We start from the raw sequence: 27856 nt of genomic DNA, 5'->3' as shown, positions 1-27856 counted from the left end.
ATATCAGCTGATCGCACTATTCACTTCTTCACCGCGTACGCAGAAAGATGCCTTCTAGCAACTTCTCTATGAAAAGACTTATCACGTGCCTGCTGACGACTATATTATCATGACCTAAATGGTCATGTGGGTGAAAAGGCAGACGGTAACAGGGGCCATGGGGGAAAGTGGTTCGGAGCTGGCAATGAGGGTGGCGAGCGTATAATCGACCTTGTACTTATGAATACATGGTTCATTAAACGATTGTCTCATTTTCCTACATTTTATAGTGGGAATAGTAAAACGCAAATCGACTATATTCTCATAAGACGCCAACATTTTACCACTGTCACTGATTGCAAAGCCGTTCCCTATGAGACCATAGCACCTCAACATCGGGCATTGATTGCCGTTCTGCGAATTAAGCCACCGATAAAACAGCGTGAGGAACGCTCTGGCCCGCCGCGTATTAAATGGTAGCGATTTGATGAGAAGAAACAAGAAACGATCTCACTCACATAATTACCGACCATTACGAATGTGGAAGAATCGTGGAACCAAATGAAAGACACGATCCACAAAGCGGCCTCTGCAACCCTCGGGGTCACCAAGCCGGGTAAGCCGTACATCAACCGAGATACTTGGTTTTGGAATGAGGTTGAAATGAAGGTCCGTGAAAAGAAACGCCTCTACCACAAATTTCTCGACAATAAAACACCGGCCCATTGATAAATTTATAAGAATGCCAACCGGGAAGCAAAGAAAGCAGTCGCTGTCACCCGAGTGAACCATTACAAAAATCTTTACGATAAACTGTACATTCGGGATGGCGAGAGAGATCTGTATAGACTTGCTAAAAGCCGTAACGAACGTACACAGGATATCGAACACTTCTGTCGTGTTAATGACAAGAACGGTACTTTGCTTAACAACCGTCGAGCTGCAACGGATAGATGGCGAGAATACTTCGAGCAGATTTCAACTGAAGAATTTGCTCATCTTCCACTTCAACAATCATTCCCGACATTTGGGCCATTTCCACATGTCATCGCAACTCCTGGTGCTCAGAGGTGGCGGTGAGGAAGACGGGGCGGCAACCCTGTCGGCCAAACCAAAACCAAGTGGCCGAGGAGAACCTCCATATTGGTGGCACCGGGAGACGCTGTACTCACTTTGGTTTGCCGGCCGTGATGCAGTAGGCAAATGCTCCAAAGGCCTATTTAGGGCGATTAGACCCGAGTCTGCACGGGGACTCATCTGAAGTGGTAGTTGGCCACGAAACCTTACCAGGGGTATACTGGTACCATGGGAACCTGGATAGCTCCTGGACTCTGATACTTCGGGTGAACTCCCGTTGTATGTGAGTACAGCTCGGTTATTTACGGTAGGCCCCCTAGTGAGAGTTTCGTGGGGGCTGTGGTCATGCTCAAGCGAGAAGAGACCTTCGGGTCTCGGCGTGGTGTTGCGTTTCAACACGGGTTCCGTACTTCTTAGTTCGGTAGAGATTTAGATAATTCTTGCACCCACCAGAATGAATGCTAAGCCATACTTGTCTCAACAGTGCTCTGATTGTGGTCACAAAATTAATCCGTGTCTGAAGAGGACCGTAGAATTAAGTCTCCACGACAGGTACCTACGTTAAACACACAAGGGCTTGACTGTCAGAGCAACTGGAGTCGAGGAGACAATAAAACGAATGAAATCGGGGAAAGCCACAGGACCTGACGACATCGCATCTGACTTCTGGAAAGTGAAGAGGTGGGACCCAACACTGTGGCCCAGTGAATTCTTTAATTGGGTTATTCAGGAAGGAACAACACCATCTGACTGGCAAGAAAGTACCACTGATCCAATATGGAGAAATAAGGTAGTCCAGCAGAATGTTCAAATTACCGTCCCATCCGGTTACTTTCCCATACCATGAAGAGTTTTGAAAGCATTCTTCACAACCGCATTCGCGAAATCGTTGAAATAACCGTGAATCAAGCCGGATTTGTCAAAAACTGCGGAGCTACTGACGTAATACACGCTGCGCGGTTACTCATAGAGAAACACCGTGAGAAACATCGCCGTCTTTACATTGCATTTCTGGATCTAGAGAAAGCGTTTGATCGTGTGCCATACGAACTCATCTGGTATGCTTTACGACAACACTTAGTGCCAGAAGAATTCGTGCGCTGGGTTCAATTGCTCTACCACGATCCGAAAAGTAAAGTTCGAAGTGCGACGGGTGTATCAAAACCGCAACGTGTCTCTGTCGATGTTTATCAAGCAAGCGCCCTCTCACTACTTCTCTTTGTTCTTGTTATGGACACTGTCACATGGGACATAAAACGTCCAGTGCCCCAAACTGCTTTATGTAGATGATGTTTTCCTAGCATCAAATAGCAAAAATGATCTCAAGCAACTTGTCAAAAAATGAAATGATCGCCTCATGCAATATGATCTCAGATGAAATCTAAATAAAACTGAATTTTTGGCAACCCATCCTCATAAAAAAGGCACAATCATTGTTAGCGACAGTGAGCCTCCCAGAACTGAGCGATTTAAATATCTCGGGTCAATGACATCAGCCAATGGAGGACGGGGTTGTAAAATTGTTTCATGCATTGACGCAACCTGGATGAAGTGGCGTTCCACAACTGATGTTCTTTGTGATCGATCGCAATGTCGTCCGTCCTGTTACTTCCTATGGTTCTAAGTGTTGGGCGACTATAAAAGACAATGAACGGCGTCTTGCAGTAATGGAGATGAAGATGTTGCGTTGGACTAGTGGCGTGACACGTTTTTATCACATCCGAATTGAGGATATCCGCGATCGATATGCAGTTGCACCGACTGTGGAAAAATAGCGAGACAAGCGTCTTCGATGGTATGGTCACGTAATTCGCGCTAACGAGAATTCACTTGCCAAGATTGGTCTCAACATCGAAGTCGATGTTAAACGGCCAAAAGGCTGGCCGAAACAACGGTGGCTTGATACACTGGATGGGGATTTAAAAGCCTCGCGATTGCATCCAGATCAGGCATTTAATAAAACCAAATGGCGAAAGCGATCACGACGAGCCGACCGTGCTTTTGAACGGAACAAAGGTTGAAGAAAAAGAAAAACACTTTTCGATTTAATAGATCTTCCCATATGGCGTTCGGGTGATTATAATGATGCTGTCTAAAAGAGTCGAAGACAGGCTCACTATAGACTGAACACCAAAAACATCAAGAAGTATAACTAGGTAGCGTGTGTGTTATGATTTAAACATTTACACATTCATTCCTCGCTTATCGCAAAAGGTGACTGAAAGAGATAGAAATTGACGAACCGGCAACTTGAAACTTGATAACGAAGCTTTATGCACGACTCCAATAAGGACCGCCTGATCGGTTACGACCTTTGGCTTTCATTCACGGAAAAATATTTATTTTGGGAATATGCATGTGCGTGTGCTTCTCAACGATATCGAGGGCTTTTAAAATTTTACTGTATTTGATCCCGAATTGCAGCGTTACTGGTTGAAGATTACGGGGATAAGCGAGGTAATATGATGGAGCTCTGCAGAGCAATGCTCTTGATTTGGCGCAAATATATTGTTGTACACTGAATAGCTTTTCCGAAGAAATCGTGAATCCGGTATTTGTGGACAGTGCCAATTAAAGCTAACTGCGAAAAGGTGGCTTCTCCCAATTCGAGGCAAATTTTCGCGTACCGTCCTGCTAGAATTCTACACTTAGATGCAATCTGGGCATATTAGCTGGGCGGATTTACCAGAATACCCTGCAATTTGAAACAATCATCGACATAAAAAAGGAAACTTCCGCAGTACGGAGCATATCAGCTGGGCAGTTTTATACCGGATCAAATGTTTGCTCTTACAAAATAAAGAAAATGGTAAAGCAGTTCAAGGGCTAAGAATTTCATCAGTTCTCATCAGCCTCAATATTGAATCTGGAAGAACACTTGCCGCAACAAGGTACTTTTTCGGCTCGTCGTCCATCTTGTTTTAGAGAAGACTGGCCATAGTGTCTAAAAGACAGATAGGGCGATATGAAGAAGACAGCCCAGGTGGTCTTAGGAGCTTCGGCAGCAGAACTAATTTCCACCTTTTCCGCTGGGCGGGAAATTAAGTTTCGCAAGCTCAATGAGCAATCCTGGGTTTGGGGTCACATCAGGTCAAAAGATAATCCTGAGTACTGCGCTTTAAGAAGCATCTCCCCTACCGAGCTGTTAAATCTTCGATTGTGGTGGCAGAGTTCGTCATGGCTTCTGGAAGTACGATATCCGAGGAAGTGGCCTACTTCACCGACGTTGCCGATCAAGGAAATCCTGCGGTTACTCCCAGAGATTGCGTTTGCTGAGGAGATCGACGACTTGGAGAACGATCGTCCGGCGACTTGCCGAGGGACCATTATGTCACGTACCTTATTATACGGGGAGCTCATCGCAATACTTTGCGTGGTGGCGTTCCTATTGTTCGAAGCTATTTGAGGATGCGGTATTCGATCCTCAACGATTAAAAGGTGATTCCCAACGAGCTGCACATATGCCTTACATGTGCCAAATATTCGAATCATATATGAAATATGCGAATTTGCCAATAAAAATATTTAGTTTCTGTTTGTTTAGTACGAAGCAGAAAAGTTAGTATAAAACTCGCGATAATGGCTGCAAAAATCATGGTCAATTATATAATTGGCTTCATGTCTATTGTTGAAAACCATTGAGAATGGTTAATTGCTACGTGGCACGACTTCGTACAAATCTACAATACAAAAACAGTTAAATAGTTTCATCGAGAGGCAGGCAAAATGAGGAGCATTTTACCATCCATTTATCTTTTTGTAACAATCCTTGTTGGAGGCTATACTCGGGTAAATACCTTAAAAGGATTTCATTTTCTCATTATTAACATTTTTTTCCAATAGCGTCCATTTGTCATACAAATGACAAACTGCAGTGTGGTTAGCTCGCAAGATTTATTTTTGAATTGTTCCATCAATCACGACGAGGAACCAGCATCCATAAATGCACTTGGTATTGCACATCGCAAGTTGGGGACTATTTTCATTAATATCCAGCTAATTGCTTTCCGAAAGTATGCACCCGATCTAGTTTTGCTCAATCAAACAAGATATAATGTAACGGACGCCTATTATAGACCTCCTGGCCGCAAAGCTGATTTTGTGAAAATTATTATAGATGACATAAAGCAAGGGTTAGAAGTCAATGGGGTAATGGGCTAAAACCAAAGCTAACCGAATGGTTATTAGCTCTTCCTTTTTATTTTCAGACTGCAATGCAAGTGAGGAACTACCGCCCGGACGAGAATAGGCTACCAGAATATGTGCCCGATGTCAAATTTCGGGTCAGTTATGATATTTTCGGAAGTCTAATTTCAAATAAGACAAGGATTGGGTTTGCAGTTATCGATGGAGTCGTACAGTATCTTAAAAAGTTGGGGTGAATCTAATTCTAGTTACTAAGATGAAAGTGTTCTGGTGGTAGGTCTGTGTTATAGTATTCAGGATGCATTCGTTTGAAGTTTTTAAATATAGATACATATTCCAACACGGTTGGGAATATTTTGCACGTGCATAATAGAATCGTTCACCTAAAATTCTATTTGAGACTAGGAAAATGAAAGTTCAAACGTGAGCAGTGAGCTGAACCTAAAATGTGAGCCATGCTCTTGTTGGTGGTTTTCTATTTAATCTAGGTCATGATGATTCTCTCTATAGGAGGAAAACACGAAAATTTTACTTTAACACCACTTCTTAGCCAAGTATTGCATCTAGCGTTTATTTGTGGCTTCATTCATGCGTTTCATATACCGCTTTCCACAGCCATTGAAGTGCAACTGGGGCGAGTTTTTATAGTCTATGAGCAGAATGAATAGCTTTTCATATTTATAATTATAAGTTATCCCCGTCGGCTGCTACCTCAACGTGACAAAGAGAAACAAGGATTTTCCTTTCTTCTGATAGTTCAGGAGTATGGCACAAAGATTCTGCCTCAGGTAAGGACATCGTTCTGAGAGGAAACTACCATGGGTTATATACATCCTCAGTCAAAATATAATTTCCTAGTGGTAAACGGATACTAGGCCTTTGCTCATTTTGTCTAACTTGAACAAGAATTCCAGCGTTATCCGTTGCAGATTCTAAATTGTAATCCGTAGGTGTTTGTTGGAAGTAAGCTCGGATTTAATTTATTTATTTATTTAATGGGGATAATACACAGAAAACAAATTCCTTATTACATATTGGCATCAGAGGGAGGAGCAAGTGAATGGCTTAAAACTAGAAAAGGAAATAGAGTCGAAGGACCTAAGCTGTAGGGCGTTGTAGGATCGGCATAGCCTCGGGATCGGAGAGTGGAAGTAAATCTCGAGCTCCGCGAATGTATGCACTACGTGTGTTATGAGACGAGGCGATACAGAAAGTAATATCCGAGTTGGCGAAGCAGTCCATCAGACAATTGCAGAGTTTGAAAAAAGTACACATATGAAGGAAGATACGGCGTTGCTGAAGGGACGGGAGATTGAGGATGCGAAGTCATGACGGATAATCAATCTGTGGAAGGTTCATTCTGTAAAACAGGGTCCGGGTGCATTTGCGTAATACAACTTCAAGAGCGCGGCAGTCCCGAATACGGAAGGGGGACCAGACTACATAGAAATATTCAAGGATGTTTCTGACAAGGGAATTGAAGAGTGTTAAGGATGGCTGGATTGAGGTAAAGTCGGAGGAGGAACGTAAGATAAAACCAGACATTTTGGAAGCTCTATTGATGATGTCAACGAAGTGGGAATTGAAACGAAGTTTGTCGTCGAATATTACACCCAGGTCTTGCAAGGAGGTCAGTAGTGAAAGGGGTTGTCCACTGAGAGAATAAGAAAGGGATGTTGGGGAGAGTTTAAGCGAATAACACATCCAGTGGCATTTGTTGACATTCAGTGTTAGCTTGTTGACCGAACACCAACGGACTAAATTATCAAAGTTGGACTATAAGAGAGTACAGTCCAGAGGAGACGAGACAGCGGCAAATAATTTAAGGTCGTCTGCTCAAAGCAAATGCGGGCAAATGAGGATGAAGGCGAGGTCATTAATAAAAAACAGGAAGAGTAGCAGGCCAAGTATAGAGCCTTGGGGAACCCCAGAGGAAGGAGAGAAGGAACGAGATGAGTAACTATGAAAAGAAACTTTGCAGGAACGGTATGAGAGATAGGAGGAAAGCCAGGAGATGACTGAAGAAGGGAAGTCTAGTAATGAAAGTTTAGAGAGGAAAATGTTATGGTCAACGGTATCAAAGGCTTTGGAAAAATCGGTATAAATAGCATATACCTCCTGTCGTGAATTCAAGCATTTAGCAACAAAGTTGGTAAAGACCAGAAGGTTTGAAGCCGTAGATCTATGTTTCACAAAACCATGCTGCTCTTTGACAATGAGGTGGCCGGAGTGCGCGGTCAACTAGTCATCGATGTATCTTTCGAGGATTTTGGAGCAAGGGGAGAGAAGAAAAGTGGGGCGGTAGTTCACAGAAAGAGAAGGGTCTCCGCTCTTGATGATAGGAATGATAAGGGCCTCTTTCCAGAGACGGGGAAAGTAGCATTCATCTAGACTTTTGTTGTAGATAATACTCAGGGGGAGTGAAATGTGTTTTCTACAGTTAAGGAGGAAGAGGGCCAGGTCCGACATTAGGGTCAAGATAACCAATAAGGAGCTCAACCAAGGAAAGCGTAAGGAGAGGAATGGCCAGTCTGCAGTTATGAGAGGTGTAGAGGGTGGAGGGCTCGAGGGAGAAAACACTGAAGAGAAGTAGGTGCAGAGAAGGTCACAGGATTGTTGTGGGGAGTTGGCAGCGGGGTCAGCAAAACTGATAGAAGAAGGGAGAGATCGAGTGGGATTACGGGAATTGCGAGCATGAGACCAAAAGGGTTTTAAGTTACCGCGGGCAAGGGCCGCTTTGACGCTCAATAAGTACTTTTTACGCGCTTTTCTGACCATTGACTTCACAGTAGAGCGTATAGTCTTAAAGTGAGCAGTTAATGGTATGACGTTTCGAGAATGTGTCCTCAAATCTGAAGACTAGCTTTAGGGGAGACACTGATTGAGAGATTTGGGTTCAAAATGAGAAACATTTCAATAATACAGAGTTGTGTATCAATGTCGGTCTCTGAACTAGAGGAGCAGGAGTCAATCCTGGAGATATTATCTGGATATTAAGATGGGCTCTGATAACATCCTGCTTGAGCATGCAATTGGAAAATATGACCTGGGATCGTAACTAAACAGGACGGTTAATTGATTTTTAAAATTTTCATCACATTATTTTGTTTCAACTGAATATCTAATTAGATGGATCATGTTGTGATCAACAGTCGTTTTAGTTGTCTTCTGGATGTGACATGGGTTGTTTCGATGACAGATATCTTGGATAATCCGCAAGAGAGCATTGATGAGCACTGGGCCACCATCAAAAGTACTTACACCTCTGGTAGAAATTAAGTTTCTGGCTACGCTCCAGAGGGGCGTCACACGCCTGAAGTAAGTGTGAAAACAGGGCGACATAAGAAGGTAAGGAGCTCATGGCTTTAGTGGATGGGAATATTATCCGCCGGAGTTCCAAAACCGTGACAAATTCATTGCGGAGAGAGAGGAATTGCTGCAAATAATAACTGCGTCACGAAAGATTTTGAAGGTGGGCGATGAAGTTCCACTTTTGGGGTATTAAGTGGCTAGTCAATCAGCGCGATATCACTTGAGAAATTACGACAACACCAAGTGCCGGAGGAACTTGTTCGCTCGGTTAAATTTTACTATCGCGATTCGAAGAGTAAAGTTCAAAGTGGGGTGGCTCTATCAACATTCATCCTAACCACCCTCCCGTCACTCTTCTTTGTCGTAGATACTGGTACGTGGGTCACGACTGCTATACACAGCTTTATGCAGATTATGTTTTATAGGTAGGGCTGACAACCCTACACGGAAAACAACTTGTTACGAAGCCACAACAGAAGCCTGGGGCTGGACTGATAACAAAATGACGAACCCGGCAATGACAACGGAATAACGATCTGCGCATTTCCTCATCGAACGTGTGCTCCCTGTACAAAGATGGAGCTGGCAAGCAGCTAGCCGATACCCTGTCCCAATATAGGGCTGATGTAACAGCCTTGCAGGAGATGCTTTGGAGAGCGACTGGTTTCCTGGAGAAGAGCCGCTACACCATATATTATAGTGCCATCCAGTAAACCATGTGCTTGGAGTGGGTTTCCTAGTCAGCCAAAAAATGAAATGGATGTTGAAAGTACCTGGTTTGCGCGGAAAGCGGTCCACAAACATACGTCGGCCTCTCCAGACGGGACCACTTTGAACCAAATTGAACACGTGTTGATCGAACGCCGTCACCTCTCGGCCTTGATGAATGTGAGAAAATATAGGGGGGCTAATATATACCCGGATCGCTATCTCGTTGGCATGGTGCTCCGAGCTCGAATAACAACACCACCCAGAATCCCCTCTGACAATCAGGTGAGAGTTAACACTCAAGCCATCCACAGCCCTCTGCAACATCTATAAGAGAAAAATGGATGCCGCAATAACCGCAGTCAACAGAGATCCTGGAGATGAAGCAGCAACAAATGATCTTCACAATCACCTGAAGAACGTTATCATAAATACGGCCACAAACATACTTGGAGATCCCGACGAAATTGATAAGACTGACTAGGCTGACCCTGACCAATGTGCGAGGCCAGATAAAAGCAGCAGGATCACTCCCAAGACCATTCGATATCAACAACGGGCTATGACAAAGGGATGCCCTATCATGCGTGCTCTTTAATCTAGCCCACGAGAAAGTAATCCGTGATGCTGAGGTAAATGCAAGAGGTGTGATCCTCTTTAAGTCCACCCAACTACTGGTCTACGCTGACGATACCGACATCATGGGAAGAACCACACGAGACGTACAAACTGCCTTCATCCAGATCGAGTAGGGGGCACATCAATGAAGGCAAGATAAAGTATATGGTGGCAACGTCAGCAACAAAAACCAACCAAACAACAACATCAAACCGCATTGGTCAAACGGGAAGAATAAAAATAGAAGACTACAACTTAAGACCCTTGAAAATTTCTCCTATCTAGGGTCGAAAATCACAACCGATAATAACTCTGATGATGAAATCCGCGCACGGTTGTCGGCTGCCAACAGAGCCTATTTCAGATTACAAAAACTTTTCCGCTCGAAACGTCTCACCATAGGGTCAAAGCTCTTACTGTACAAAACAATGATATTGTCAGTCCTCATGTATTCCTCGAAAACTTGGATTCTTAGCAAGAAAAATTGTGAACTTTTGGCCGCGTTCGAGAGAAGAATCCTCCGAAAAATTTTTGGCCCCCTACATGAGGATGGACGATTCCGTATCCGCGATCCGATTCCGCGAAATCTATGGTATCTATGGTAGAAAAAGAAGACGAGGCAGATCCTGCCTGAGATGGAGCGATGGCGTAGATCAGGACGCCAGACAGCTTTTAGGGATATCGAATTGGTGTACCTCGGTGCAAAACCGGGATGTCTGGAGTTCCTTATTAAGGCAAGCCTAGACCGGATACCGATTGTTGAGCCGTTGATGATGATGATGAAATAATTGTAAGGTTTCGGTTTTTATATTTGCCGCAATAACGGAATCTAACGACTACTCGCTGCACAACTATTTCGGTAGTACTATTAATAAATATTTCCCCTCAACTTGAAGAATATTTAGTGAAAACGGAAAGAATTTCGATAAATAGATTGACCCATTTTGAACAGTCAATTTATCCATAATTAGATGGTAGCTGCAATGGAGTACATGTGTCGCAAATTAAGAACATTTCAAACTAAAAAATGATCCCAATTATTATAACTGACAAAGTTTGCACAAATTGGAAATGTTGCAGATACATTTGTAGACTATCTTATGAAATCTCGTACGTACATGTAAGACTATTTTAGGGTTCTGACATCATAGGATGATAGAAGGCGCTTAGTTCAGTTGTGCATCTATCATAGATATTTTATTAATAAACTACTAAAATAGGGGAAATTTAATGCTTAGAGACGTTCTAGTGCCTTTTTTATTAGTGAACTTAGCAAGGACAACGCGAACTCCACATTGTGTAAAAATAGATATTTCTTAGTAACAATGGTATAATACCACTAACACCTTATCTTCCAACGCAAACGAACAAGGCTTGATCATGAAATTACTCCAAATGTACACCTTATCAGAAAATTAGGTAAAACACAAATGTTTCGTATGCGTGTGCGCTGTATCTTTTTCAAGGTAAAGATTAACAAGCGAGTCGTCATTGACTACAAAAAGAGTTTGATGAACATGAATAAAATATTTATCAGCTGAGCAGAAACAAATCAAGTTTTTTGTTTCCATTTCGTCCAGTATTCCATCGCTTCTAAGTTTTGCGTGGATTATCGTAACCAAAATAATCAGAATTTACGCAATATGTATGGACCACGTGCGTAATCATGTGAAAGTTTTGAACGGACGCGTGTGTGCTCCATATTTATCGGAGCATACTTCGAATAATTGAAAGAATTAATGGAAGTAGGCAAGGAGTGATGATACGGTTTCTTACTTCCCGTAAAAGCAAATCCCGGTGGAGGTAAATATTCATGAGAAATGCTACATATTCATTTGTAATGCGGAAGAGTGACATGGAAGTGTTTCTTGAATTCTAAATAAACACTTTTGCTGATAATGGGGGAAGTACGATGTGATAATAACATGTACAACCATCTGTAGGTTTGAAATAAATATATATTTACACAACGAAATGATGTACAAAATCCCCCTAACTCTCTACTAAATTATTAGGTCGAACTGCGAATTGGGGTTTAAGGATACAATCAAAGCTGCTTGTCGTAAGAGGCGACTAAAAGGGATAGAAATTTGTCAGCCTAGCAACCTGCAGATTTTGGAACCCTACTGCTACCGAAACGTCAACAACGCCTCGGATAGGGACTGACCTCACGGCAACGATCTTTGGCTATCGAAAACGGACTATGATTGGTTTCTGGAATGTACGCACGCTTCACGACAACGGTAGCGGGGTCCTCAGAATTCTCGTTTTCCCCAACTTGAACAGGCATTCTAGCGACTGGACATTTTGGACCTAAGCAAAGATGGTGGGACCTTGGAGAATACTTCTCTCACGCTTGCGGCAATGTGATTTTATACTCTGGACAGCCAAATGGTAGCAGCCGATAATCCGATGTCGGGTTGCTTTTGACGGCTACAGCAAGGCGTGTTCTCTTGACCTGGGAGCCAGTTTCTGACAGACTTCTAATTGTAAGGTTTCGGTCCAGGTTAAGGAGCATCACAAATGTCCAAAGCTACGCACCAACGGAGACTTCCAATGTAATGGAGGAGGATGCTTTCTATGAGCAATTAAACGCGGTTGAGATCGTGATGGGTGATCTGAATGCCAAGGTGGAATCTGACAACACCTTGCTCGGGCATGTGAGGAGAAAGCACGGTCTTGGCAATCGTAACGGTAATGAGAGAAGGTTCGTTAATTTCTTCAGCTTCCACCGCCTCGTCATTGATGGCACACTGTTCGGGCACAGAGCTTGGCATAAAGTCAGTTGGGTTTGAACTGTCCGACCCCATACGAGCAATTAGATCGACCACTTTGCGATCAGCAATAGATTTAGGAGTTGTCTTCTGGATGTGCATAACAAGAGAGGCGCTGACTTCGGCTTCGAAAGGGATCATCATCTGATGGTCGCTTACGTTTGCTTGCGTGTTGCGTCCGTCACTTCTCGCAGGGTTGAGGAGCTGCTACCCCTTAAGTTCAACATTGACCGTTGTATGACCCAGCTGTCGCTCGACAGTGGGAAAGCTATTTTGCTGATCGAGTGGCAGATCTACTGAGTAACCCGCCTAAGAATATCGATGAGCATTAGGCCGTCATTAGAAATACTCTTTTCTCGGGTGCTACACAGGTTATTGGCCACATCCCGAGGGGGCATCATAAGATCTGGCTGAGCGCGGTGTCATGGAAGTGGATCGATGAACGGAAGAGATTGAAGGCTATACTGACCGCTGCCAGCGATGGCGGGCGTGACGCGCTCGAACTCCGATACCAAGCGACATTCTGAGAAGTTCAGCGTAGTGAATGCCGTGTCAAAACAGAATTTGCTATTGCGCTGGTCAAGAAAACGGAAGACGGTGCAAATTGCAATTTTCAGAACTGTATACCGCATCACGAAAGAGCTTACATGTGGTTGCGAATGCTTCGATAGTCCTGTGAAGGACGTTAACAGTCGACTTCTTAACTGAACAACTGAAGAGATCGAAAGAACATTTCATGAAGGTTCTTAACCGTATTACATCCGGTAAAGTTCGTCCTCTTGTGGATAAAATGGTCACCGTAACATGCGGATACGGACTGTTTCTCCAAGCAGAAGAGATCTTTTCGGCCATGAATGAACTCAAACGGAGTAAAGCTGCTGGGTTTGACGATCTCCCAGCAGAGTTACTTATCGCTGCACCTGCAGTTACTTCAGGCTGCCAATATATGGCGCCTATTCTCCGAAAGCAGCATCCAGCTTCGGATATCCCGAATTATTTTAATAATCGTCCTATTAAACGACGCACATCATTTGTTTGTTTACAATACTTATGCACAAACAATACCTCGTCGCCCGCATTTCGGTTTGCACCCTTTAAACCCCGCCATCTACGTACAGTTCGGTCTGTCAGTCATGCTGAAATAGTTCGCTTTTGCCGGCGCCCGTTACGTGGATGGGGTGCATTTGGTCTGTCCGTTTTGATTGTTTAGCGGCCGCTCGAATGTAAAATGATTCGGCCAACCAGCCAGGCATGTTTGTTTAGGATTTGTATTTGGATTTGCATCTCAGCGCCTTCCACGTCCAGAGTTGAACTAATAATATTGCGGCTTACCGGTACGTGGATGGTGCATTCAGTTCAACTGGTGAGCGGGTGCATTGGGGGTTCTTCCGGCGTAACCGACAGGGCGAACTGTACGTGAATGGCGGGCTTAATGCACGTAGATTGTTAGGCGCGGGTGTTTTTCATTTATTGAGATTAAGGACCTGTTACGCGCCCTAAAATGAGTTCTGCGAAGGGTTTAGAAGCTGGTGAATCAAATGGGGAAAGGAATTCAATGTGTCTCATTCTACAATATCGACGATAAAGAAAAATAAAGATAACATAGAACTCTTGTCTAAAACTAACGTTTTAAATGCTGAACGTGTAGATCAAGCACTATTAAAGACGTCTGTCTCAATAAAAAACTAACCTTTTTGCTCAAGAGTTGAATATCCCTAACCTCAAATGCTCAATGAATTGAATAAACTGTTTTAAAGTAAGACACAACATCGTTAAACCCCATATTGCTGGCCTTAAAAACGTAACTCTGGTGATTTGACCTCCTAACACCACTGCAGTATTACAATCCATCGATCAAGGGATTATTAGAACTTTATAATCAAACTTTAGTAAAAATCTTATCCTTAAAATTATCGTGTGTCTTAACATTGGAGCCAGCGCTGAGTCCCCAACGATGCCCGGACCAAACTTACGCGAAGGAACATTTTTAAGGTTTTGTGTAAAACAAATGAACATTAACCTGGTCGTTTCGTTCATCGACCCTGATATCGTCCAGGAGCTAATGGATGTTCGCTCGATCCCACCATAAATCAGCAGGTATTCTCATCTGAAAGCAACGGTTCGTTAGATGAGCAGTTACACAAGCTGCTCATCGAATTGGAACATAGCGGCAAGGAGCCCTGGCGGATCCTCAGACAGATGCACGCACAGGATCGGCTATTGGGGACGGCATGCTGAGAGTGCCATGCGTAGGTTTGCTGCCCCTTAACGTAAGCAGACTACTGAAGGGTTTCTAGTCCCGCCAAGTAGGGAGTATTCGCAGGCGAGTTCGTTCACTCGAAGGTTTCGGTTTCTGCGGTTAGTGTGACAACTGCGCCTCTCATCGGTATCTCCAGCAGAGGCCGAGCTTGTGAAAAATGGGTTAAAACCGCTTCGGCAGAGCAAGGCCTCGTATTTTTGACCAGGCAATCAATTGAAAGCACCCACATTGAGGTTGGTGCCACCAGGCACAAACGCAAGCGTAGAAATACATAACAGCAGCAATCAGAGAAAGTGATAAAGCTGCCTCGTACGGGAACGTGAAAACTACTTCCGCTCCCCAGCGTTTCCATTATTTCCGGAGTTGCCACTCTTTCGGAAGAACTCGGACGTCGCTAAGTGGTTCTCTTAAAAAATTCAAGGACGACAATCAAGGAGCACATACATTTCGCTTCCAGATCTTCCAATGCATCTCGTCACACAACGAGCCCCCAATCATTGAACGCCCACGCAGGCTTGTCGGACATCGCCTCGAACCATCGTCTAGTCAATGGTCTCTCCCATCCCATTGCTTACCATTGAGCATTTGTTGCAATAGGTAAGAGGGAAGGTAGAGTATCTCGGCTACACTCTCTTCGGACGATATCAGGTCTCCTTCTCGCAAGATCCATGCAATCGAGGATTTTCTAAGACCACAGACAGCTGCCGAGCTGTTGCGAAGGTGATTGGCATATTAGCGTCACTGATTGAACTTCTCAAGAGACTACCCACCAAGGTTGGAAATTCCGCTTACCCTGGACACCCCAGGCAGAAGCTTAATTTCGAAGCAGCAAAACAGCACTCGCCGGTGTCTGATTTCCCGGCCGGCCTATTTAGGAAAGCTTCCGATAGACTTCACAGCCTGGCCTATCCCCGCGTGAGGGCTTCAATTTGTCCGCCTACGAAAAGCAAGCGTGCCCAAGCTTCCTGGAGCTAATGGCATCCGAAGAATGGCGTATCACCCGCAATCGAACGATATGTTGGGTGCTTCCAACGAAGGCTCAAGGCCGGACTCATGTGCAATTGCGACGTCCCTTGGCTACTACCAACCCCTTTGGCCTCCGAACAGCTTTCAAAAAGGACATTCAAGCTTCACTAGTCGAGATGCTATTTGGAACGGCGCTCAGTGTTCCAGATGAATTATGAATTTTAGTCTCCTACTTTTCATAGGTGACCCTTTTCCTATTATATAAGCCTAACAGAGCTCCCAAGCGACTTTGAGGGCACTCTTCTATCTATCGATGATAGTAACATTCTCGAATGTTCATGGAAATATCTTTTATTAGTGTAACAAAACATAGTTTAAAATTTTCATGAGTCGGCTTGCAGAACAGTTGATTTAAGGAAGGGCCTTTTTGAAAGATTGCCAAAATTATCAATAGTCTGCAGGGCTGGATTCAAAACCCCAAAAGGTTTTGAATCACTTTCCCATAAATACATTTCATCAATCATCCACAAATTGTTGTTTTTCTCTCCAATTAATTCCATTCATTTGATCCATATGCACGACCCGTCCGACCTCACGACGACGGCATTTACATACACTCAATTCTCCCTGTCATGCCAAGAACCGAGAAGGCTTTCCAAGTGCTGCAGCTTACCAAGTGTATCTAACAAAGTTTCAACATGAGCGCAACCAATCCAACAATTTAAGATAGCCTAGCCTCCACATACCAGATACTCGTACTAGTCTACAGAAATATTGTATTTACATTTTGCATCATCACTTTTTGCAATGAAGCGACCAAATCCATTGTCTGTGGATATCTTCCCAAGCACTCCCCAGAAACTCGTCCCATGGACTATGATCCGTAACGTTGTTTTCTTCTCTTTCGCATTTTCCGAACTGCGTACGGACGTAGATACTTTGTTGTGTCGGCGAAAAGTGGAGTTCCAAGACTTGATTCTTTCGCGTTAACTCGATGAAAAAATGGAAATCAGGAGATTTATGGGCGCTTATGAGCTAGATGTGGTCTTGTTCGCTGCCTTTTGGGTATATTTTTGGCAATTACTCTGGGGAGGAAATGCTTATTTCAGAGGAACAGAAAGAAAACGAGTCTTAGTCAACAAACAACTTCCGTTAGCTGCAAGTTGGATGTGTTTTGTTGAATAATCGTCGGTTGGGTTGTAGTAATTGTGTGAACGAGTTAGCCGAACTAAGTAACTACTAGTTCTGCAATTAGAGTGGTGTATGGAGAACGGTACTGGCTACTGACCTGGTGAAATATTGCGTCGGTTTCAGGGTAATTACACTGCCTTTACAGCAAGTGCCATTTATTTTCAATTACTCTTGGAAGAAGAGTAACCAAGTGGGAAATTTGTAGACTAGACACTTCGGGTAAATTGGATTCACGTGGACAGAACAGTTAATGTTCATATAAATTGGAGCAATTTTCGACCTAACTTTGAACTCTAGCATCATCCAAATGCAATTCCCGGCATTCAGTGAGGAGAGGAAGTCTTGGATCCGCGTAATCGAAATGTCCGTAGGAATAGCATGAGAATGAAAGCTATATTGCAGATGGTTCAGATTAACCTTATAGCAGGCATCTTGGATGTCAAAGGAAAAGACAGTGAGCCTAACTTTAGCTTGGCAAACATACCAAATCCGATCCTTGATTATTCCATTAAGGGTTTTCGCCACTACGTTGATTGAACGAGATTGGTCTGAAGTTGCGGATGACCATGATATCTTTGCTCCTTTTTTGGATGGTACTACACTTATGATTCTCCACTCTGGCTGCACCCATTTCTGCATCCCTAGAGAGTTTAGAGGCTCCAATAGTTGTGTGTGAGCATTCTTAGACTGCGTAACATGCCATAGGTGATGACATCCACCCCGGGAACAAATGTCTCATGACTGCGAACGTAGGGTGCACTAGAGTTGAGTAGGGGCTGGCGGGTACTAGACGAAGTCTCACTCTCAGGTCGCCGTTACTTAGAATTTAGTCTGGCTATTGAAGGCAGACAGATTAAAATCCAAAGACAGAATCCTAGGAAAACGGACTGGGCAAAGGACTCCTGTGGCGATAAAAGATCAATTGAACACAAGCGTCTCGGAAATCATTCGAAACGGGACTCCTTTAGATCATACCATGAGGAACTGGAAGGCGAAAAAGGGACTTCAAGGTTGTGTAGAGTCCTTAAAAGAGACGAGTCGGCCAAGTTTGACTCTTTTAGGAAACTGCATGGAATTACACGAACTCTAGAGTGAAGTCCATATAAAGTCTCTTGGAAGTACACTATCCGGGAGAATAGACGTAAAAAGTGGAAGGGAGAGAATTGGTGGTTTCTGTAAATCTTGAAACACGTACATAAGTTGGAATGAAAGAATCCAATTGCGATGGTCAAAAGACCATCCTAGTGCCTGAATATAACCAAGAGGAAGAGCAATCCCAACCTAAAAAGATTGCGAAATTGACCGTGAAGGTCTGCCCGCAAATATTGAAGTTCCATCGAAGTGCTCCGTCGACACGTGCTTCCATGCCTCTATGCTAATCGGACTTGGGACTGTGGGGGAATCATTTGAGCCCTTCGATACCTTACGTGTTATTTTACAAAAAATCACGTGTCCTTTACCGAGATGGGTATCCGCGCCGGATCTGAAATCCAATCAACACGAGATTTTGCGTGCACCTAACGAATAATCAACACGCGAGCTAAATTGGAAAGTCCGGCCCCGACCTTGAACTTCAAGTGGCAGCTGCCAGAATGTCGGGATGGGAATAATGAAATTGAGACGAGTAATTAGGAAAGCTAACCGGTGTTAAGAGGGAATATTACGCTCTATTGAATGCATTCTTAGATTGACCTTGGGAAAGGCGAACGATTGGGATTCTCTATCCTAACGCTCTAGCTATCACAGTTTTTGAGTTATTGTAATCTTAGCCATGTTAAGCTGGCGATTTTTTTTAACAATTAAAATGCCTGTGGCAACTAAAGCGCTAAAAAATTGGAAAAAAATACTACTTAATATTTTTTGCTTAGAATTGCATGCGTCAATGTTCTCTCTGTGCTTCTATACTCGCTTTCATCATCGCATATTACCGAGATTTTCTGGCCTGAGGTAATAACAAACCAAGAACTTCTCTGCCGTATGGGCCTGTGGACATGTAGATTAGAATACGAAAGTGGCAATGGTTAAGTCACATATTAAGAAAGGCGAAAATTTCATTACGGACTGTGCTATGCAATGCAAACCACTGGAATGGTAAAAGGTGAACCATAACCAAGAAAACTCGCCAAACACGTGAGAGGACTCGGTAGACAACGTAAGTTACACCCTGTTCGGTTTTTGGTATTGAAGAATACGGCCGCATCGACCGAGAACTGTGGAGGACAAAAACCGACATCGGGCTATAGCGTTTTAGAAGAAGATCATTCCACCTAATTTTCTACACGGTTTTCCCTTTCATTTATCCATTTCCGGCGGCGAAAGAAATCGGCTCTGTGTGCTCTGAAATATCATTGCAACTTGAACAGTCAGACGAATCGTCCAATTTAAGTTTGTGAAAATACTCGTGATAGCCCAATTACTCTGTGAGAAACTCGATGATACCATAATCATGTCATGCTATCGCTGGTCAGTTCCTTGTTGTCGTGGATTAGCTTATAGGTAATTTTATGGGTGTTCCTATGCTGAAATTTACTTGCCTTTTTTCTTCTTTTTAGCCTCTTCACTTCCGACCTAAGCTATCTGGTTTACCCACCATTGGGGCATCTGAGAAGTCCGAAGCGATCGAGGATTAAACAAGCTGATGAGTTGCGTTGCCAGAGCCTTTTTCAAGAGAATCGTCCATCAGTATAAAATTCTTATTATCCAGAAACTACAGGATATGGACATTTCCCAACCAAACTTCCTTAGCATTTGGCGGATGGATTATCATGAAATATGTGGTCTGGCGTTGACCAGATGATATTAGTTGAATCTGGGCGATCGCTTTCTTTTGGCGGTCCAATAATTGACAGCCAGTTAAGAGTTTTGCCTTAGACGAGTACCTCATAGTACATGATTCCTTGACGAACCCAACGAAAACACAACAAAACCTTCCTGACCGTTGGTCACCGTAAAAATTGTGCATAGTGCAAAAACGAACCCGCTCCCAGAGGGCAACTTCCAAGTAGTTAAAGGGAAGCGTCGCAAGATAAAAGCTAGCAAGACAATTGAAGAACTCAAATCTGAGTTTAAGGATGCGATGATGTCGGAAACGACTATACCAACGGACAATAAAGTAAGATTGGCTAACGACTCCGATGAAATCATTAAAGATCTTGCAACAATTCCGGAAAACGGAAGCCATAGGAAGCAGAACTTACGCCTCCTGAAGCAACGCGAGGAAGCGGTGATGAAGAACTGATCCTAGGAAGAGCTAATCCGGGAACTAAAGGCGTTAATCACGTCACTTCAAGCGACCATAAGTTCCCTCAAAGTAACCATCAACAAGGCTTTCGAGAGATCTAATACTCTTGGTCATCACTCCAACACAACACGAAGAAATGGTACAGGCTCAATGCGAGGCTCAAACCAACCGTTGCCCAGAATCCAGTTCAAATGCAAACAATTAACTAATCAATGGCAACCCCGAAGTAACCTCTGCAAAACAAGAGGGAGGCATCAATATCAATAACAGACAATCGATTAATTATTGAGAAAACTTGTGGGCCAGGTTTGAGGGATTTGAGGAGTTTCTTGTAAGATGCATTCAGTTCGGACCGAATAGCTCCATTGATTTTGCTGGACAGGTCTTTGATGATCTCGGAGAAGAGACGGTAATCAACGTTGCACTGTTCCGTAACCGGTGAAATAATCTTTTCTTGCGCTGTAGTAGTTTGTTTCTATCGCTGACTAAGAGGAGGATTGAGGGGGAAAGGCACCCGTATTTGTAGTAACTAGGTTCTTTAACTGGAGAGTGTTTGTCAATTGTAGTTTCCAAGGCAGTGTTGACTTTCCGGATGTATGTATCTAGCTCAACATTAGAGTGAATGCGCGATTTGTCCAAGGGAGGGCCCAGCGCACTGGCTAAGTCGCGTTGGAAATCGTCTCAGTTTGTCAGATTGAAGGATCTGCATTTATGTGGATGGTGGAGTGAAGGGAGAATTTGCTGTAGATGTAGAGAGAGGCTGAGGGCATGATGGTCGGAGTGGGCTGCCAAAGAGGAGCAGCTAGTGACACATGTAGAGATATTGGACGAGATTATAAAGTCATCTAGGGAAAAAGGCCCGCGAGGAAAAGATGACACTTCCGCGTTAATGATATTCGCGCTAAGAAGTGGGCATGACTGAAACCAATCGAAGAGCACTTTGCCGTTTTCGTTGTTAACTGAGTCGCCCCAAGGTACGTGCCTCGCACTGAGGACACCGCCGAGAATGAAGGCATCGAAACTGGTCGCGATTTCCCAGAAATCGGCCAGAATGGGAATGAGGTGATGACCTGTGCCGCCCGGGAAGTAAAGAGAGCCGATTAGGACTCAGGGGACGTCACCATCCGTGACAGGAAGTCTAACTACTGCTAACAGGCGGTTTGATGCCACTGCAGCCGATGGGATGATATTTGCTGTAAGTCCCGCTTTGATTAGTAGGGATCTGTGCCTCTGCCCGCGTCGTTGCGGAAAGTACTGTAACCGGGAATATGTAGTTTTACGTTAGCGCCTTCACCCAGTCTGATTTCGTTTCGGAGAACGAGGTTGGGATCGGAATCCTCGAGAAGCTTGTGGAGAGCGAAACGTGTGTCGTTAGAAATGGGCGAATTAGTGTTGAGTGTGAGCACCTTCATTTTGGTTGCCTAGCAATTTGAAGAGGAATTATAAGTACGCTTCGGGTTTGTCTTCAGGGGGAGACGAAGATAGTTGAGATAGAAGTCAGAGATTGTGTTCCACAGAGAAGAGAATGACTTATTGAATAGGGACCTGGCTTCCATGAAGAAGCCCCTGGGAATGGAAGAATTTGGGGGCGATAAAGGGCTAAGGGTTTCGGGTATTGATTGACCCTTGGCCACTGCGGCGAAAGACGGAGTCAGTGAGGGAGGGGCGGTCCATTTGGCATGAGGCAGAGTGCTAGGTTGAGAGACACGAACAGACGAGGGTCTGTCAAAGTTGGGGAAGAACGAAGCAGATCGGGAGTATGGGATGCTTTTGTCTCTCTCTTTGCGCTGGATTGATTCCAGCCTACGTAGGCACTTAAAGAAGGTGGCAGGGTGACCCAGTTGGCCACAGTTTGCATATTTGAGGGGTGCCGCCGACTCCTTTTCGGCGTTGCCTTCTACATTCGAACGGGGGCAGTCGCTGGAGACGTGTAGGCTCGCACATTTCACGCATCTGGGGTCGTATCCGCTGTTTGAGGATACGTGGCCAAATTGTTAGCAATTGAAACATTGGGTGACGTATCCTTTTCGGAGTTTCTCCCAGCTAATCCGTTGATAAATTTTGTTATTTTGATATTTTGTTTAGTGACTAATTTGGCCTCTGCTTCAGAGCTGAGAGTCACACGGAAGAGGCTCAGATTGGTGTCATTGGCTCGTGACCACAGGGTGTAAAGCTTAGTTACGCGGACAGGCGTAATCTACATTAGCTCCTTCTTCTCCGTCTTCGGAGTCGGAAAGCGCCTAATTTGAAGGCAATACAATAAATTTAAATCAATAATAAACGTTTTGTTTTGCCGGTATTTTTGTCGTTTTTTGAAAGAAGAATGTAAACTTTAGATTAGATCTCTAGAGGGAGAGATAAGATACCTTGGCTAGGGATATGGAGCAAAGGAGTAACCAGCCCAATTCAAGGCAAAAGACACTGTACTCTGCCTGAAGAGTCATCGAACTCTTCTCATTCCATGGCAGAAAGTGACAATTTTTTTGGTATGCTTGCCCTACAAAGCGTTACTTTCAGACGGGAAATTGGCTTAACAAATCACGGAAATTCATCCATTATGAGATTTTGGTGACTTTGCAAATATTGAAAATTTCACTGTCCACCGAACACTGGTTGCAATCCACTATCGTGAATAGTGAAGACATCGTCCGACTATCGCCATCGAAAAATGGAAGCAACGCGACCGGAGGTTCATAAATAAATTGGAATTAATTTGGAAGAGACGGGGGTCGTCCAATCGAGCCATCTCCGCGCTTCACTGGCCGCCCGTCCCTGGGTCGCAATGCACCGAGTTTGGTCAGCGAACGAAGTAGAAATTGATTGCCGCACGTTCGATTCCGCTCCACTAGACCCATCGCCATTATCATCATCAAAGTCGACGAGAAGAAATGTAAAATTTTTTCACTTTAGTTTTCGGGTCAGCGCAATTAAAATCGAAAGTGGCGAATAATAACAAGCAACGAGCCGTGGATGGACGGGGAGTAAGCGAATGTTTAGATGCTTCTCTGCACACCGAGCCGAACTGCAGCAGTTCGAAGTGGCAAATGAAGGAGCGGGCGAAGAATGGGGCGGGAAGAGCGGAGATAATGCCAAAGAAACAACACATCAAGACAGAAATGTGAATGTTTTGAGCACGAAAAATTACTGGCAATTTCTCGCGTGGCCAGTGAGGAGTGGAAAGTGTGAAAATGCGTCTCGAATGCTACTTACCAGCGTAGCGATCAGGCTCTAATCCGGTGTCGAGGTCAAGACCGCAGATAACAAAGTAGTCGGCGAAGCGAGTGAGCGCTGGGTCGTCCTTCTTCATGGCGACGGGCACTGGGGATGGGGTGTCCTGAGAGTGGGTTTTAATTGTTGAGGAGCTGCCTGTATCGCAGGCAACCGACGACGTGGTGGAGGATGAGGTCGCGACCGTAGGAGCCCCAGACGAGCCGGGCGTCGAGCTGGGGGATGGCGAGGCAGTCGACGAGCAATCGGTTGTCGAGGACGCGGCCGTGCTGGTCCCGTTGTTGGAGCTCTTGTTCTCCGCCTTGTTGGTGGTCGTCGAACTCTTTTCCGTCATGTTTGGCATTCGGGGGCGTCAAAATTGGCTACGACAGCGGAAATTTCAAGTTGAAAGTCGCCTTTCTATGTAGCGACGTCGTACGCGTTTAAAATTGATTTTCCAACGTCGCGCGCTGTTGACGGGGGTAGCATGGTATTCGCCCCTGATTTTTGGGAAATCGGACGGCGAGCAGAATCACGACGCACGCACTTCACCTTCTCAATTTATATCATCTTTCATTTTCGCGAGAAATTGCTACTGATAGGCGACTACGTAAGTAGAATATCACCCAAGCTTGCGCCAACACTAAACACTGATTTTCTTATCACTTGAGACTCATTTTCATCGCAGATGCCCAGCAAAAACTCGCGACCCAACTCACAATGGCTTTCTTCTTCCAACAAACTACCGAGCGCTCGCTCTTTTCTGCGCTTTCACGTGAAAACAGTGCACACTCGAAGATCTTCGGCAGCGAATCTAGTGGATGTGATGCAAGGTGAAGACTTTTCGCGTTCACAAAATGATTTATTCCATCCGAAAAACAGAGAAAATCAAGAGATTTCCCGAATGCGCGTTGTTATGACGTCCACTCTCGCGCTTGATTGAATCTAATTCACTTTTCTAATTGGAAGCGATCCCGATATGACTGCTGTCAAAGTACTTTCACATCTGTGTATTGAAGGAATGTTGTGGGAAAGGAACGTAATTTATTGAGTTTGGGAAACACTGATATTGAGGAATTAAAGGGGGAGAGAAGTTGGCTTGTTGACATTGTTTTAAAATAATTAAAATATTGATAAGGGTAATATCGTATTGGTTTAAAAAAAAGAGATACTAATAGAATATGCATAAAAATAAAAATATAAAAATATATATATATCTATATATTTAATGAATATCAGAATTTTTGTTCCGCTATCATTTTTGAGAAATATTGAATTTTTTATGGGCAATTTCGGTATCTAGTGAATTAGTGAAATCTTTGTTTATAGCCAATTGAAACGTTTTTTGAAATGCCTGATAAAGGAAAGACAATTGCTAGACCGATGGAGATGGTTGGAATCGTTTGCTGCCCTAACACATGTCAGTGTGGCGGATTGGTTTGATTATGCTTTAGGTCAAAGTTGCATAATTAGGCAAGCCTCCACAGGACCCCTTATGGTGGCGTAGTTTCATTCAACTGACGAGGATATGTTTGCCTGCTGATCATGTTCTAGGAGCAAGCTGATCTGGCAATAAACCGAAGCAACAATCCGAGGATCGCCCACCCTGCAATTGAAAAACATTTGCCCCGGAGTACTCGTGGGAGCAAGACATGGATTTCAATTTAAAACGAACAAACTAAGGATTGATGAAGAAGAGATGGTGATGCCAAGCGCATCATCGGAGGACAAGCTGATGACATCCACCTAGGGGAAGTCACTTGTTGCATGTCTTGCAGTCGGTGCAAGCCGCAGCATCGCTGTGCTCAACCCAACAACAAGGACCTCCGAGAGCAAGATGGCGGGTAAGTAGTAGTTTCCAGCTTGAAAACTACTGTCGTCAAACAGGGTACAACAGGGCAAGTTACCAGCCACAGCACTCTTAACCCGAAACCATCGACGTCGGCCATTGGAAGCCAATGAAAAAGAGGAAGTCTACTAGAATTCTACTTAAGAGAATTAGATTATAAAGAATAAGGAGACTGGTAATATCGACAGGCGCGATGGAAAGGACCACGCTATACAAGGCGATTTTTGAAGAATACAATAACAAACACCTTGGAAACCACGAAAAAGAGAAAGGTACCGCCTTCAAGAGTAATCGATCTCAAGATGAGGTCCAAAAGTAAACAAAAGGAGCAGATGGGCAGTGAAACAGCAACGGCCAACCGACCAGGCATGAATAGTGGGACCTTTCAGCGACGTGGCCACGAATCACTTTTATGTGGCGTTAGCGGCAAATTGGCGTCGGAGATATCGATCAGTGTTGAAGACAGGCTATTGGAGATGAGTATCGAACATATCCTGGACTACATGGGGGATACATACCCTGTTTTGATTTTACCACTATGGCCTGTGGGTTCCATGTCATGTAACGCGAGGACCAGTTCTTTGTTCTTGCGTCGCTAAGACCTTTTCTACTCCGCATAAATGGCTTGCAGGCACTGGAAAAGGCGGATCACAAACTGCGACTCGGACTCAGGAACGCAAAGATGCAAGTGTTCCGTTCCATGAAACCGGACGACGCCAACGTGCTGTTGGAGGAGATGAAGATCGACAGCCCGACGGGGACTGACGAACCCCCTATACAAGCCGATAGTGCTGGGGTAGTGCAGATAAATCTGCAGAACTCGAAGTGCGTCTTAGTTAATCTGCTGATATTCATTTTAGGGGAAAACTTCGTCGGGGCCAGCTCGGATAACTGTGACGCTTAGGGGAGGTATTTGATATCACCCTACTAATCGACAATGGGATTTTTAGGATGGAGAACTGGAAAAAACATTCGAAACAGCCTTTAAAGTCTCATGACCATCCATTCTTAAAAAGTCGGAAGGTTCCGGAAACTTCTGCTGAGATCCTGGAGTTACTAGTTCAAATCCACTTCCTGCTAGCGAGGAGGACTGTGGGCCAGAGCCTTACTTGGAGGGTGTGGAGCTACAGTTATGTGACATTACCAAATCGGCATTACCGAGGATAAAATCGGCTGGGCTATAAAAACTTTTTCCGGTATAAATTCAACCAAAGCCGAGCTGATGCTATTTACCCCTCAGACAAGGGTTCCCGAATTCCACCTTATCATCGTCAACGGCGCAACAACCGGTATTCGGTCTAGGTCTGCCTTAATAAGGCACTCCAGACATCCCGGTTTTGCGCCAAGGTCCACCAATTCGATATCCCCAAAAGCTGTCTGGCGTCTTGACCTACGCCATCGCTCCATCTCAGGCAGGGTCTGCCTCGTCTTCCTTTTCTACCATAGATATTGCCCTTATAGACTTTCCAGGCTGGATCATCCATACGGATTAAGTGACCCGCCCACCGTAACCTATTGAGCCGGATTTTATCCACAACCTGACGGTCATGGTATCGCTCATAAATTTCGTCGTTATGTAGGCTACGGAATCGTCCATTCTCATGTAGGGGGCCAAAAATTCCTCGGAGGATTGTTCACTCGAACGCGGCCAAAAGTTCGCAATTTTTTTTGCTAGGAACCCAGGTTTTCGAGGAATACATAAGAACTGGCAAGATCATTGTCTTGTACAGTAAGGTGAGACGTTTCGAGCGAAACAGTTTTAGTAAGCTGAAATAGGCTCTATTGGCTATCAACAACCGTGCGCGGATTTCATCATCGTAGTTGTTATCGGTTGTGATTTTCGACCCTAGATAGGAGAAATTGTCAACGGTCTCAAAGTTGTATTCTCCTATCCTTATTCTTCTTCGTGTTTGTGTTTGACCAGTGTATTTTGTCTTGCCTTCATTGATGTGCAGCCCAAGATCTCGCATCAATCGCCGCCTGCTCGATCTGGATGAAGGCAGTTTGTACATCTCGGGTGGTTCTTTCCATGATGTCGATATCGTCAGCATAGGCCAGTAGTTGGGTGGACTTGAAGAGGATCGCACCTCTTGCATTTACCTCGGCATCACGGATCACTTTCTCGAGGGCCAGGTTAAAGAGGACGCATGATAGGGCATCCCCTTGTCGTAGACCGTTGTTGATGTCGAATGGTCTTGAGAGTGATCCTGCTGCTTTTATCTGGCCTCCCACATTGGTCAGGGTCAGCCTAGTCAGTCTTATTAATTTCGTCGGGATACCGAATTCCCTCATGGCCGTGTATAGTTTTACCCTGGCTATGCTATCATAGGCGGCTTTAAAATCGATGAACAGATGGTGCAACTGTTGTCCATATTCCAACAGTTTTTCCATCGCTTGCCGCAGAGAGAAAATCTGATCTGTTGCTGATTTGCCTGGAGTGAAGCCTCTTTGGTATGGGCCAATGATGTTCTGAGCGTATGGGGCTATCCGGCCTAGCAAGATAGTGGAGGATATCTTATAGATGGTAC

The 27856-nt window shown here is 44.4% G+C and overlaps 2 protein-coding genes across 4 annotated transcripts in view; one reads left to right on the top strand and one right to left on the bottom strand.

Annotated features, from left to right (window-relative positions):
* LOC119647435 (DENN domain-containing protein 5B) overlaps positions 1-23869 on the bottom strand; it is a 67598-nt gene extending 43729 nt beyond the window's left edge. For all 3 annotated transcript variants that reach the window (XM_038048352.1, XM_038048353.1, XM_038048354.1), the window contains exon 1: positions 23483-23869. In XM_038048352.1, coding sequence (XP_037904280.1) covers positions 23483-23843 — 361 coding nt within the window. In that variant the 5' untranslated portion in view covers positions 23844-23869. The remainder of the gene's footprint in view (positions 1-23482) is intronic.
* A 60-nt stretch (positions 23870-23929) lies between these two features.
* LOC119647437 lies at positions 23930-24689 on the top strand. The gene is made up of 2 exons (XM_038048357.1): positions 23930-24089; positions 24168-24689. Exons 1-2 carry the CDS (start codon positions 23967-23969, stop codon positions 24420-24422), a joined length of 378 nt encoding a protein of 125 aa, XP_037904285.1. The 5' UTR covers positions 23930-23966; the 3' UTR covers positions 24423-24689.
* Positions 24690-27856: the final 3167 nt, after the last annotated feature.

Source organism: Hermetia illucens, chromosome 2 (assembly GCF_905115235.1).
Source record: "Hermetia illucens chromosome 2, iHerIll2.2.curated.20191125, whole genome shotgun sequence".
Classification (NCBI taxonomy): Eukaryota; Metazoa; Arthropoda; class Insecta; order Diptera; family Stratiomyidae; genus Hermetia; species Hermetia illucens.
This window is presented reverse-complemented; position numbering and strand designations above follow the sequence as displayed.